At 47.0% G+C, this 13,143-nt stretch overlaps 1 protein-coding gene across 1 annotated transcript in view; it reads left to right on the forward strand.

Moving 5' to 3' along the window:
* The window catches only part of LOC144690601 (alkaline phosphatase-like), a 120,126-nt gene that overhangs the window by 84,834 nt on the left and 22,149 nt on the right, over window positions 1-13,143 (forward strand). Inside the window, exons 7-9 of the mRNA XM_078558237.1 lie at window positions 930-1,070; window positions 3,454-3,523; window positions 7,466-7,600. Coding sequence (XP_078414363.1) covers window positions 930-1,070; window positions 3,454-3,523; window positions 7,466-7,600 — 346 coding nt within the window. The remainder of the gene's footprint in view (window positions 1-929; window positions 1,071-3,453; window positions 3,524-7,465; window positions 7,601-13,143) is intronic.

The following is a 13,143-nucleotide window of genomic DNA, read 5'->3' on the forward strand; positions in this document are numbered from 1 at the left end:
GTAACGACAGTGCGCGATGACATCAGGACAGGCAGCTGTTGTCATTGTGCACTATTACACTCCCATTCGGATTGGGCGCGCGCCCGCCCGCGAACAAAAAATTCTGCCGCGAGTGTGTGTGTGAGAGAGTGAGTGTGTGTGTGAGAGAGTGAGTGTGTGTGTGAGAGAGTGAGTGTGTGTGTGAGAGAGTGAGTGTGTGTGTGAGAGAGTGAGTGTGTGTGTGAGAGAGTGAGTGTGTGTGTGAGAGAGTGAGTGTGTGTGTGAGAGAGTGAGTGTGTGTGTGAGAGAGTGAGTGTGTGTGTGAGAGAGTGAGTGTGTGTGAGAGAGTAATGTGTGTGTGTGAGAGAGTAATGTGTGTGTGTGTGAGAGAGTAATGTGTGTGTGTGTGAGAGAGTGAGCGTGTGTGTGTGAGAGAGTGAGCGTGTGTGTGAGAGTGAGCGTGTGTGTGAGAGTGAGCGTGTGTGTGAGAGCGTGAGCGTGTGTGTGAGAGCGTGAGCGTGTGTGTGAGAGCGTGAGCGTGTGTGTGAGAGAGTGAGCGTGTGTGTGAGAGAGTGAGCGTGTGTGTGAGAGAGTGAGCGTGTGTGTGAGAGAGTGAGCGTGTGTGTGAGAGAGTGAGCGTGTGTGTGTGTGAGAGAGAGTGTGTGTGTGTGTGAAAGCGAGAGAGAGAGTGTGTGTGTGAGAGAGTAGAGTGTGTATATATATATGTGTGGGTGTATGTGTAAGTATGTGTGTCTGTGTATGAGTGTGTGGGAGAGAGAGTAATGTGTGTGTGTGTGTATATATATATGTGTGGGTGTATGTGTACGTATGTGTATGTGTGTGTGAGACAGAGAGTAGTGTGTGTGTGTGTATTTCTGTGTGTGTGTTTCTGTGACTGTGTAAAACACACATGTAACAGGTTTTTAAGTGATCCCCATTTTCTGCCCCAGGTGATTATGGGAGGTGGCAGGAAGTATATGTTCCCAAGAGACACGCCTGATGTTGAATATCCAAATGACTCGAAGGCCAATGGCACGCGGCTCGATGGAAAGAATCTGGTGGAGGAATGGAAAAACATGAAAAAGGGCAAGGTCAGCTTTTAGTTCAGCCTGATGACCAATTTTATAAACCTTAACTTTGTAAATTTGCATAAATGTGTTTAATTGAACCATTGAGACATACCCTGCTTTCTGTAGTTAGTGAGTGATTAATGTGGAATTTATTAACAGACGTACTCACCCACAGCGATAGCGAAACCTTGATCCTATTTATACTGTTGACTTTTTCCCCTCACGCATACATGCACACATAGCCCATTTCTCTAACTGCCTCTGTTCCTGGTCTCCAACCAGATTTCTCTTAGGTCTCCCACTTTTCATTTTTCTCTTCCCACCTTTTTGACAAATCTGATTGCCCATTTGACCTCTCTACCTCACTATATCTACTTTTACAATTTTGACTTTGAATTGAAACAGTTTTTCTTTTGAACATGCCAAGTGCTAACTTGGGTTAGCTCTGCTGTGTCCAACACACAAGAGCTGGATTTTCGAAGTGGGGTCAGCAACTCAGATGCCTGGATGAATACTGATTGCCAACCCGTGCTTCACGCGATGCTATTTTCAAATGTAAATGCCCTAATTGGGGAGGAGGTGAGCTTGGCACCCATTTAATGGCACCAAGCTCCTCCAGGAGGCAGGAGCTGCCTGTCGAATGCTAGCGGAAAAGGCAGGCGGCAGCCATGATAGAGCCTGCTGTGGCCTTGCTGAAGAGAGTGAGCTGCTCCTCAGAGGGCCAGCAGCATAAAGGGGTGTGACAGTGTGCAAAGGGGCAAAACTGAGGTAATGTGCATGATCTGTCGCAGGATACCTGAGGGCCTGGCAATAAAAAAAAATCAAATAAAATTTTCTCTTCACCCTGTGGTGAACCCTATAAATGTGCACTAACATGTAGCAGACTGTTCAGATTTGCTGAAATCGCCATTGAAAATTACAACCGCAAGCTCGCTGGCTTGTTAACAAACTCCTAATGGAGCTTAATGGGCTGTTAGTTGGAGGTTGTTCCCTACCCCGCCCCCACCCCCGCAATTTGAACATTTCAAACTGTGCCGGAGGCATCGGGGGTCTTAAGATGACTGCCAGGGTCGCCATTTTCAAATCACCTCCTACACCAGGTCCTGACTCCACTGGCGATTGAAAATCTGGCCTAAGATTTCAAACCAAACAACATTGAGTGTGTTCAGAGAGATTGGGATTTATTTGAATTGTCCGTTTAGGATTTGGTTTGGAGTTTGTGCCCTCATCACTGCCTATGCTTGTTGAGCTGTAGTCTCCCAGTCCCCGAAACAATTTTTCCGTCTTGTTTTCAAATCCCTCCACGGCTTCGCTCCTCCCTATATCTGCAACCTCCTCATGTCTTCTGAGAAATCTACATTCATACAATTCTGTCTTCTTATTCATTCCCCACTGCCTTCACCCCACTATGGCTGGCTGTGCCCTCGGCAGTCTGTGCCCTGGGCCCTGGAATTACCCCCTTAAGCATCTCCATCTCTCTCTCCTTCAAGACACTCCTTAAAACCCATCTCCCTGACCAAGCTGGTCCCGTGCCGTAATGACTCCTTCTTTGGCTCGTGTGTCAATGTTTGTTTGAGAATGCCTGGGGCCAATTTATTACATTAAAGGTGCTATATAAATACAATTCATTGTTGCTATCGTTATGGTGTCTGTGTATATTACCATGTTGTGCAGAGAAAATGTCAGATTTCAGACCTGCTCTTCTAGCTGGCCTCCCAGCCTCCATAAACCAACTCAGTCAAACTCCAGGCGTGGGTTTGATGTCACTGTTAAGCCATTGTAGGCCCATCCTTACTGATCTTCATTGGCTCCCAGACCTCCATGTTTAAAATTCTCCTCCTCATGTTTAACTCTTCCTCCCTCCCCTCACTGCAACCCACTCACAGCCCTGCAACACCCCCGAGGTTTCCATTCTTCCGATTCCAGTCTCTTGCCCACCCTCCCATTCCTTTGCCTTACTGCTGGTGGCCAGACCCTCAGCAGCATGCCTCAAACCCTGGGATTTTCTGCTTAAACCTCTCCACCTCCCTCTTCTCCTTTCAAAGACCCCCTTCAAAACGCATCTCTTTGAGCAAGCTAATGGTCGCCCCGCCTGACTGCTTTTTCTCGGACACAGGGCCTGTTATTCCCCACAAGCCTGTGAAGCACCTTGGGATATTTTCCTATGGCTAAGACACGCATAGAAGCAAATGGTTGTTGCTGTCTCCTCAGACACTGTAAGTCCCATCTGTGGTGTCTCTGGAAGTGGTTGGAACATTTACAGGAGCAAGCTTGGTGGTCTGAATTGATATGATTTGAGAACAAAGGTCAGGATAACATTTTGCTTCGATAAGCAGCTACCAATGTAGTTAGAAAATTCTTTTCTGTGTGGCTAATTCACTAACAGATTCTCTCGTTTCCTTAGAATGCTCGTTATATCTGGAACAGGGAACAGCTCAAAAGCCTTGACCTGTCAAGAGTAGAGCATTTAATGGGTAAGCGGACCAAATTATTTTTCAGCTGGTGCACCCTGGTTAGACTATGGTCCAGGCCTAAGGCACAGATAGTGCTCTCTCTCTTTTATTTATTTCTTGCCAATTTTCTCCCTCTTTCTCCTGAGAATGTGAGGTTTTTTTGCTGAGATAAGGTTTCACAGCCGAGTCAGACTTAAGAGTCAATGCGGGACCTATCGGTGTATTTTAGATGATACGGGTAAAGTGTGTCAAATTCGGCTGCCCAAAAGCCGACATTTTTAGGATGTACGATGCATCAATTCTAGTTGAGTAAAAAATAACTTACCTTGGACAATTTGGCTAGGCGCAGTATGGGCGCAGCCTGACTAGTTTTCCCTTTCACACACTCCGGAAGTGACCCTTGACCTCACCTGACCTGGCTTGACCTGAAATGCCCCTGGCACGGTCCACCTTATCCGAAGTTGGGCAAGATGAGAAATCGTGCCTGCCCTCGATTCCAGTTGCCAGTTTTGAGATGCGGTAAGTGGGAAATCCAGTTGAGTAGCTCTGATGTCTGCACATGTCCAGTTGGATGTCTGGTTAATTTTCCCCCCCTCTCCACCTTCCACACCCTCCTTAATCCACTGAGCCCAATTGCAGCGCCTGAGTTAAGACCGACTGACACAGCACAGACACGAAATGGAAGTTGGGATTTTCTAGCTTCCCATTGACTGATTGCTTACTAAACCTTTGGAGGAGCTCCTTCAATGATCACCATTGTGCTCCTGTTGATCTGCGGAAGGTAGTTTTAGATCGTAGTGCTGAGGTGACCCCCCTATTCATTCCAGGATGGTGGGCCGCTCAGTACATAATCTTGCAGCCCAGTTGACACTGGTGAACTGTGAACTTTTTACTGAATCATTCTCTGGGTATGATCATCAGTTGAAAGGTGACCAATTATTGCCCATCCCAAGTCGCCCTGCGAAGGTGGTGAAGACTGCCTTCTTGAGCCTCTGCTGTCCGTGTCTGTCATGATTTGATGCAATGGTGGAGCTTGCTGGACCATGTCAAAGTGGCCTGGACTGTGTGGGACTGGAGTCACATAGAGGCCCAGACAAGGTAGGAAGGCAGATTTCCTTCCCTAAGAGATATTTACTGAACCAGTTGAGTTTTTACGACTGCTTCATGGTCACTTTTACTGATACCAGTTTTTTATTTCCAGCTTTATTAAATTGAATTGAAATTCTAAAACTGTTGGGTTTTTCCGTCGCATGGCCTGGTTTGTTAATCCGGGCCTCTTAACCACTACTCTTCACCATACTGAATCACCATGGAAACTGTTTGGATCATTATTTTTATAATAGGTGAACAATCATCTTGAGACTTAGTTTTGCGTTCTGAGACACAAGAGCTAGATCATGTGTGAGCCTTGAGTAGTTATAAAAGACTTCATCCTAAACGGAATTGCTCTTGTATTTAACGCTATCTGATTGTGTGCTGTGTGTACATTTGGTAATCACAACAATGAATGGACCCTTCAGACTGCGTTTGATTGGGTGGCCAGTACCTCAAAAAGTACCTGTTGTGGGATAAAAAACTAAGTTCATCAGCATGTCTCAGTCTTGGTAGGATTGGACTGCCCATTCACACATGAATTACAACCAGGGTCGTGCAACCAGCAATAGGATCTTGATTTGCATAGGCAAGGCACCTAATGAGTGTTTCCAGCAGGTAACCTGGACACCTGAATGCTGGGTTACTGTTTGGTAGTTGGCACACTTCTGGGGAAGGTCATTGTGACCCAAGATTCAAACCCCTTCCTTCATTTTACACCGACAAAATGGCAAAACAGTGTGGAATTTTCACCCCCTCGGGTCCCTTGATCAAGATTGTAACCCCTCTCCTCCAGGTGCCAAGCCCTATGATGACATTGGCAACCTTGGACTTCCATTGGATTGGTCCATGTTTATGTTTGGCAAAGTGCTGCAGTGACTTGCCATTGTCTTCTGCAGTATGGCTGACCAGGAAACTCTCCCACTCTTACCACCTCCCATCAAACGTATCGGAAGGATTTACAGGCTGGTAATCAACCTGCTTGGCCACGTTATGAACACACCTTCCATGGCCATCAAGTCCTGAAGTAGGACTTGAACCTGGAGCTTCTGGCCCAGAGGCGGGGATGCTACCCATTGTGCCACAAGACCTTCCTCACGATTGCAAAATTCCCCTCAAGATTCTGAGACTCATTTCTACATTAAATATGCAGGCCTGGAATTTCAGGCATTTCCATTTTTAGACAGGTGGGATTGGACTCTGCACCTAAATAATGAGGGGTCGAAGCTTCCCTGACATTTGGACTTTGACCCCATTGTAATAGAGCTGGCACAGCACAGCAGCCCTTGAGTAAATGTGTCCAGGAGGTGGTGGGCATGAGGCAACACAGTGGGTTGGGCTAGAAGAAGAAGGTGGAATCAGGTTCATGGGAGCCTGGAGTCATGACAACCTGGGATTTCTGGGCAAGCCATCAGGGAGTGGTCAATCAGGGGAGAAGACCAGAGCATGGGAGGGAGGACCGGTCAGTAACAGTGGCAAAATAATGGTGGGTGGGGGGGAATTTCTAGGCCATGAGTTTTATAGATATTGCCACAGTGATTGTGTAACATAGGGGCACAGTTACGCCTTCCTTTCCATGTGTGGGATTTTTTAGACAACGATGTTTCCAGCCCCATCACCTAAACAATCGGCAAGGAACTTAATTCCTCCAATCACGGCAGCCCTGCGGCCATTTACCGCTCCATGGAGTGTTGATTGGATGGAGGATAGACTTCCGCCAACCACTTGGGGGCAGAAGTCCCACCTCAGAGAGCTGCTGTCCAATCTGATTGGTCAGAAGCTCTGTAGTCCCAGCGGCAGCCGTGCCCAGGATTAGAAGTATACACTGCCCAGATTCTAAACCTGGAGTCCAGGATCAGGTACGTGCAGGGGGTCTCTTGGTGGGGAGGCCCAGGTGGAATGGAGAGACTTGGGGTTGCTGGGGGCGGGGAGGGAGGGAATTCCAGTGGGTGCCAGGCCTTGAGGAGGAGCGGTTGGGGGAGGGGGGGGGGGGGGGGTGGTGGGGGGTGGTGGAGGGAGCCCCAGCAGGGTCCAGACCTTGGGGAGGGGCAGAGGGTGTCTGCTGTGGAAAAGGGGCTTTTGAGGGAGCCCATCCTGCCTGAGGGTGGCCTTCCAGGCTTCCGGCCTGCCCCTGAACTCCTTCCACCAACCTCAAATTGTTGCCGGACAGGAAGCAGCCCTTAAAAAGGCCTCAGTTGGGGCAGGGGCAAGTGAGCCACTCTAGACCCTTGCCGGGAAATGGTTGTGTAGTGGTAACTTCACTGGTCTATTAATCCAGAGGCCGAGACTAATGCTCTGGGGACATGGGCTCAAATCCCACCTTGGCAGCTGGTGGAATTTAAATTCAATTAATGACATCTGGAATTAAAAGCTGGTCTCAGTGATGCTGACCATGAAACCATTGTTGATTGTCATAAAAACCCATCTGGTTCACTAATGTCCTTTAGAGAAGGAAATCTGCTGTCCTTACCTGGTCTGGCCTACATGTGACTCCAGACCCCCAGTAATGTGGTTGACTCTTAACTGCCCTCTGAAATGGCCTAGCAAGACACACAGTTCAAGGACAATTAAGGATAGGCAACAAATGCTGCAACAAATTGACAGTGATGCCCACATCCCATGAAAGAAAAGATTAAAAAAAACTGCCCCCTGTAAAATTGCAGACGGGCTGGGGGTGGGCAGAATAGCGGTGGGACAGCCACTGAGGAATTTAATGGGCCACCCTCGCTTGCAAACATTTAAATCCTGCCCCAAGAGTGGTTCCTAAGGTATGTTAAGTGATGTTTTATGCGTTGGTGATGCCGGAACCCAGCACTGTTTCTGAATGATGGCGATTGGTGCTCACCTTGTGTTCCTCTTTGTGTCCCCCAGCCCTGTTTGAACACGGTGACCTGCGGTACGAGTTGGAAAGGAACAAAAGCACTGACCCCTCCCTGGAGGAAATGGTGACAGCAGCAATCAGGATTTTGAGCAAGAACCCGAAAGGTTTCTTCTTACTGGTGGAAGGTAAATACCCAACACGGCTTCCGGATGGAGCTTTAACCTTTGTTACGATTGAATCAGACATTAAATGATGTTGAAATAAGATCGATCGGAAAACTCTGAGGGTGAGATTTTTCCACTCCTGCCCACCGCGAGACCGGAGATTCCCTGCTGAAGTCAATGAACCTTTCGCTGGCCCGGCAAATTCACCCTCCCGCCCGCCACAATTCCCGCAGCGGGCGGGACTGGAAAATTCAGGCCTAAGTTTTATTTCTCTCTCTATTTTCTGACACAGCACTTTAAAAAAAAAAAAAATTCTTTCATGGGATGTGGGCGTCGCTGGCAAGGCTGGCATTTGTTGCCCATCCCTAATTGTCCTGGAACTGAAAGGCTTGCTCAGGCATTTCAGAGGGCAGTTAAGAGTCAACCACATTGCTGTGGGTCTGGAGTCACATGTAGGCCAGACCAGGTAAGGATGGCAGATTTCCTTCCGTAAAGGACATTAGTGAACCTGGTGGGTTTTTACAACAAAGATAGTTTCGTGGTCACTGTTGTTGGGGCTAGCTTTATATTCCATATTTATTGATTAACTTTAGACTCCCCATTATGCCACTATTTCCACCTACATACTAGGAGTTGAAGCTGGGTCGCCCTGCCCTCTGTGCCAGGCAGGGCACTGTGCAGTGTGTTCAATCACTGTCACTGGATTAACTGCAGCCACTGACCCCCATTAAGTATTTACCGACAGATCACAAGCCATGATTTATTTAAGGATGTAGCACATGACTTCAAAAGTCACCTGCCAAGCTAGAGAGTTCAAAGTATGTGAATCGTGAATGTTGAGCAAATCCTCAGCTGTGGTTAAAACCTGTTGATCATTTCAGGAGTGCTGATTTTCCAACTGGGATCACATGCCTGTGTTTAAGCAGCACATTCTCAGAATTGGCTGCCAACCCTTTGACGTCCATGCCCCACTATAGACTTGAGTGCACAATCCAGGCTGACACTCCAGTGCAGTGCTGAGCGGGTGCTGCACTGTCAGAAGTGCCCTCTATTGGATGAGGCATCAAAACAAGGCCTCACCTGTCCTCTCAGCCGGATGTAAAAGATCCCATGGCACTATTTCGAAGGAGAGTAGGGGAGTTATTCTAAGGGATTCAACCAAGATTACTAAAGAGAGATTTTCTGGCCATTATTCCATACTTAATAACAGTGATTGCTCTTTAAAAGTAATGTCACTTCAGGGCTTACAAATTTCACAGTTTTGCCTCCTGATGACGTGGCAAGATGCTCTTCACTTAATAATTCGCTGTGAACGGCTAAAATACTTGGAGGGCTATTGTGGACATTATTTAGTGCCCTCCCCACCTAGTGAGTATGATGGAGGGGGGTCAATCAATCAGGTGGGATGGCGGAGGGTGGAGACCCACATCACCTTCCCACCTCAGCCCAGGTTAAATCTGTGGCCTGTAGATGGCCTTCCCACCCCACTGCCAACTGAGGCCCTTAAGTGGGCATTTAATGACGCCTAATGGCTTCATCCCACAGCCACTGAAGTTGATCCAAAGGTGGGTGGAGGACTCTCCATGTGGGAAGCTCACAAAACAAACCCTAGGGGTTGGGGGTGTGTGGTGGGGGGGGTTCCTTTGTCAGGCGATCAGTGCCTGGTCGAGGGACCCGGCATTGGGAAGGGTGGCCCAAAGAGTACCACACTCTGCCCTTGCTGCTGACCTCATTCCCCATGACCCCATCCTGTGACCCACCCCTCCCACCATCACTCACTTGTGCTGCGCCTGTGATGATCCTCGGCCTCGGGTGGGTGTAGTACTCGCAGCAGCCACCATTTTCCTAATGGTGCTGCCGAGCAACGAAGAGTTGCTATCCTCTGATTGGCTGGCAGCTCTTGGCAGGCGACACTTCTGTCCCAGGGTCCTTGATCCTGGGAAAAGCTTGCCGCAGCCCATTTAAGTGCCTGATTGGCACTTCATTCAATGGGCCTTCCCAACAAGAGATGACATGAGGCCCATTCAATACTGCCCAATGAGTGGAATGAAAATTAGATAAGTTCTATAACTGGCGGTGAACTGTGCCCTCTGATTGCTGCCTGTGTGGTATAACAATGGCTGAAGAGGATTTATTGCAACAAATTCCATCCATAGCCTTCTGGCTAGACCTTTCAAAAACAAAAACCACAAAGTTATTTTGTGTATGTGTTTTAAGTGCTACTTAGCATTCATGGATACATTTCACACGACAGGCCCTTTGGGAACATACATTGCTGATGTTGTTTACCTTCTGAAATAATTACAGATGTTGAATAACTCAATCAATTTTCACACAGCCTTAAAGTTGACTCCACATAGTTTAAATTGATTTCAACATATTAGTCTGAATTTAACTTTCCCTTGAAATTTCCAGACCATTTTGCTAAATAAGCAGAGTAATTTCAAATTAGAGAAAGACGTCAAGTGATATTTATAGATTTCTCATTGGGCAAAATTATTTTAGGCAAATCTTTCAGTTTTGTACTTCTGGTGCTAAGGCTCAACCATCAGGTAAGAATTAAGGGTTAGGGTTATGGGTGAGGGGTATCATTGGTAGGGTTAGGGTTAGGGTTTGGTTGGAGTGAGAGTTGGGGGTTAGGGTTAGGGTTAGGGTTGGAGTTAGGATTTAGAATTAAGTGTTAGGATTAAGGATATCATTGGTAGGGTTAGGGTTAGGTTTAGGATTGAGGTTAGGGATATCACTGGTAGGGGTTAGAGTTAGGGGTTAGGGTTAGGATGGGTTGGGGTTATGGTTAAGTGTTAGGGATATTGTTGGTAGGGCTAGGGGTTAGGTTTAGGGGTTGTTAGGGTTAGGGTTGAGGTTAGGGATATCATTGGTAGGGTTTGGGGTTACAGTTGGGGTTTATGGTTGGGGTTGGGATTGGGATTAGAGTTAAATGTTAGGTTAAGGATATCATTGGTAGGGTGAGGGTTAGGGATATCATTGGTAGGGTTAGGATTGGGGTTAGGTGCTATGGTTAGGGTTAAGGTTAGGGGTTAGGGTTAAGGATATTATTGATTGTTAGCTTCAAGAATAACATTGGCTAGGGTTACAACAATAACAACAACTTACATTTATATAGTGCCTTTCATGTAATGAAATGTCCGATGGCCCCTTCACAAGAGCATTATAAAATAAAGTATGACACGGAGCCACACCAGGAGATTTGGTCAGATGAGCAAAAGCTTGGTTAAAGTGGTATGTTTTTAAGGAATGCGTTAAAGGAGGAAAGCGATGTAGAGATTGGGGGGTTGTTGCAGGGAGGGTATTCCAGAGCTCGGGGCCTCAGCAACTGAAGGCATGCCCACCAATGGTGGAGCGATTAAAATCGGGGTTACTCAAGAGGCTACAATTAGAGGAATGCAGATATCTTGGAGAGTTGTGGGCCTGGAGGAGATTATAGAGATAGGGAGTGGCAAGGCCATGGGGGGATTTAAAAACAAGCATGAGAGTTTTAAAATCAACTTGTTACTTGACCAGGAGCCAATGTAGGTCAGTGAACACAAGTGATGGGTGAATGGGACTTTGTGCGAGTTAAGACGCGGGCAGCAGAGTTTTGGAAGACCTCAAGTTTACAGAGAGTAGAATGTGGGAGACCAGCCGGGAGGGAGTTGGAATGGTCAAGATTAGAGGTAACAAAGGCATGAATGAGGGTGTCAGCAGCAGATGAGCTGAGGCAGGGGTGCAGTTAGCTGATGTTATACATGTGGGAATAGGCAGCCTTATCAATGGCACGAATGTCAGGCTGGAAGCTCAGAACTTAGGGCTGGAATATCACACGTCAAGTTAAGGAGAAACTAGTGCTAGGGTCTCGGCTAGGAATATCACAGGCTAGTGTTAGGAATATCATGAATCAGGACTGGGCTATCACAGCTTAGGTTTGGGAAGATCACGGGTCAGGAATGTGAGTGGCTAGAGCTCGACTGTCATGGACTAAGGATAAGAATGTCATTGGTCAGGAATATTGAGGGTTAGGGTTAGGAATTTCATGCATTTGGAGCTGGGACTATCACAGATTGGGGTGAGAGGTGGGAACATCACAGGTTCAGGTTAGTAGAATTACAGGCTGCCCCTGTGAAATTGCTTTTGTTTTGTGTCCCAGTGGGTGAGGCTCTGTGCTGGGAGTGCAACAGGAAAAAACTCCCTTAAAAATTTGTTTGGTTGGGAAAAGAGTCCAGGATGTACAGAAAAAAGGAGCAGCTTTGCTGAGCAGACTATTCTGGTATTGGTGTGACTGTGCATTTGTCAGCAGAAACCTCATTTTAAAAAGATAAATTAGAAGCAGAGCAGCCCTTTAAACTCTACTGGGACCAGCAGCATTCAGTATCTTCTGCTGCGTGCATTGCAGCTGCAGATTCCTGTCTCTATGTACAAGGTCGACACTGGAACACATTATCATGCTCATTCCTGTGGCTGATCCATTGACTGGGCAGAGCGACGTGATTGTAGAATTGAGTACAGATCACTAAAACCCTCCCCTCCCCCCAGAATACGAATATTTGGGTTCTATTTTCTTTTCAGACTTTTTGAATGTGCCAGGACAGTTCCTGGTTAAAGTGTGTTCAGATTACAGGCTGAAATATGTTATCTGGAATTGCCTTTTCCATACATCGCCACCTCCCCAGATCCCCCCCAACAACCACTGCAAGTCACACCCCCTCCAATGGCGAGGAAGGATGTTGCAGCTGTGTTAAGGCTGTCAGCATCATGATCTGTGATTGGCTGGCAGGGAGTCTCGTTCAGCCAGATGAGAATGGGTAAATGTCAACTCTGCTCAAGTTGGCCATTTTTAGTGTTAGTGGAATGTAAAGGGAATAACTCTTCCTAACCCAGCTAAATTACCCTGGAGTGATTGAAGGTTCTCCACTCTGGTTTCTAACGGATGTTGGGGGACCTGAACCTTGTGTTAACTTGTTGGTGTGTTGTGTGGACCCTTTCACATGGGACCGATGAACAGATCCAACATTTCATCCACTTAGCCTGACATGGGCCACAGCCATTCTCGTATGATGGGGTTGATAGAGAGAAACTGTTTCCCCTGGTGGGAAATGTCCAGTACTAGGGGGCATAACCTTAAAATTAGAGCTAGGTCACTTAGCGGCGATGTCAGAAAGTACATCTTCACATACAAGATACCGGAAATCTGGAACCCTCCTCCCCCTAAAACTTGTTAAGACTGGAGGTCAGTTGAAAATGTCAGAACCTAAGATGAGTAAATTTTTATTTGGTAAAGGTTTTAAAGGTTATGGAAGTACAGTGGTTAAGTGGAGCTGAGTTGCAAATCAGCCATGATCTTATTGAATAGTGGAACAGGTTGAAGGGGCTGAATGGCCTCCAATGTCAGTGTGGGATTCCAGGGAATGGTCACTTGGCTTTCTATCCAGAGATCGAGTGAGGCAAATGTGTGGTGGAGGAAGAATTGGAGAAAGGAAGGAGGTTTAAAATAAAGAAAAAAAGTAATTAAGATGATTGTGATAGCATTAGCAAAACGCCAAGTACACATGATACGACAGAATGTGTAA

Source organism: Cetorhinus maximus, chromosome 15 (genome assembly GCF_964194155.1).
Source record: "Cetorhinus maximus chromosome 15, sCetMax3.hap1.1, whole genome shotgun sequence".
NCBI classification, from domain to species: Eukaryota; Metazoa; Chordata; class Chondrichthyes; order Lamniformes; family Cetorhinidae; genus Cetorhinus; species Cetorhinus maximus.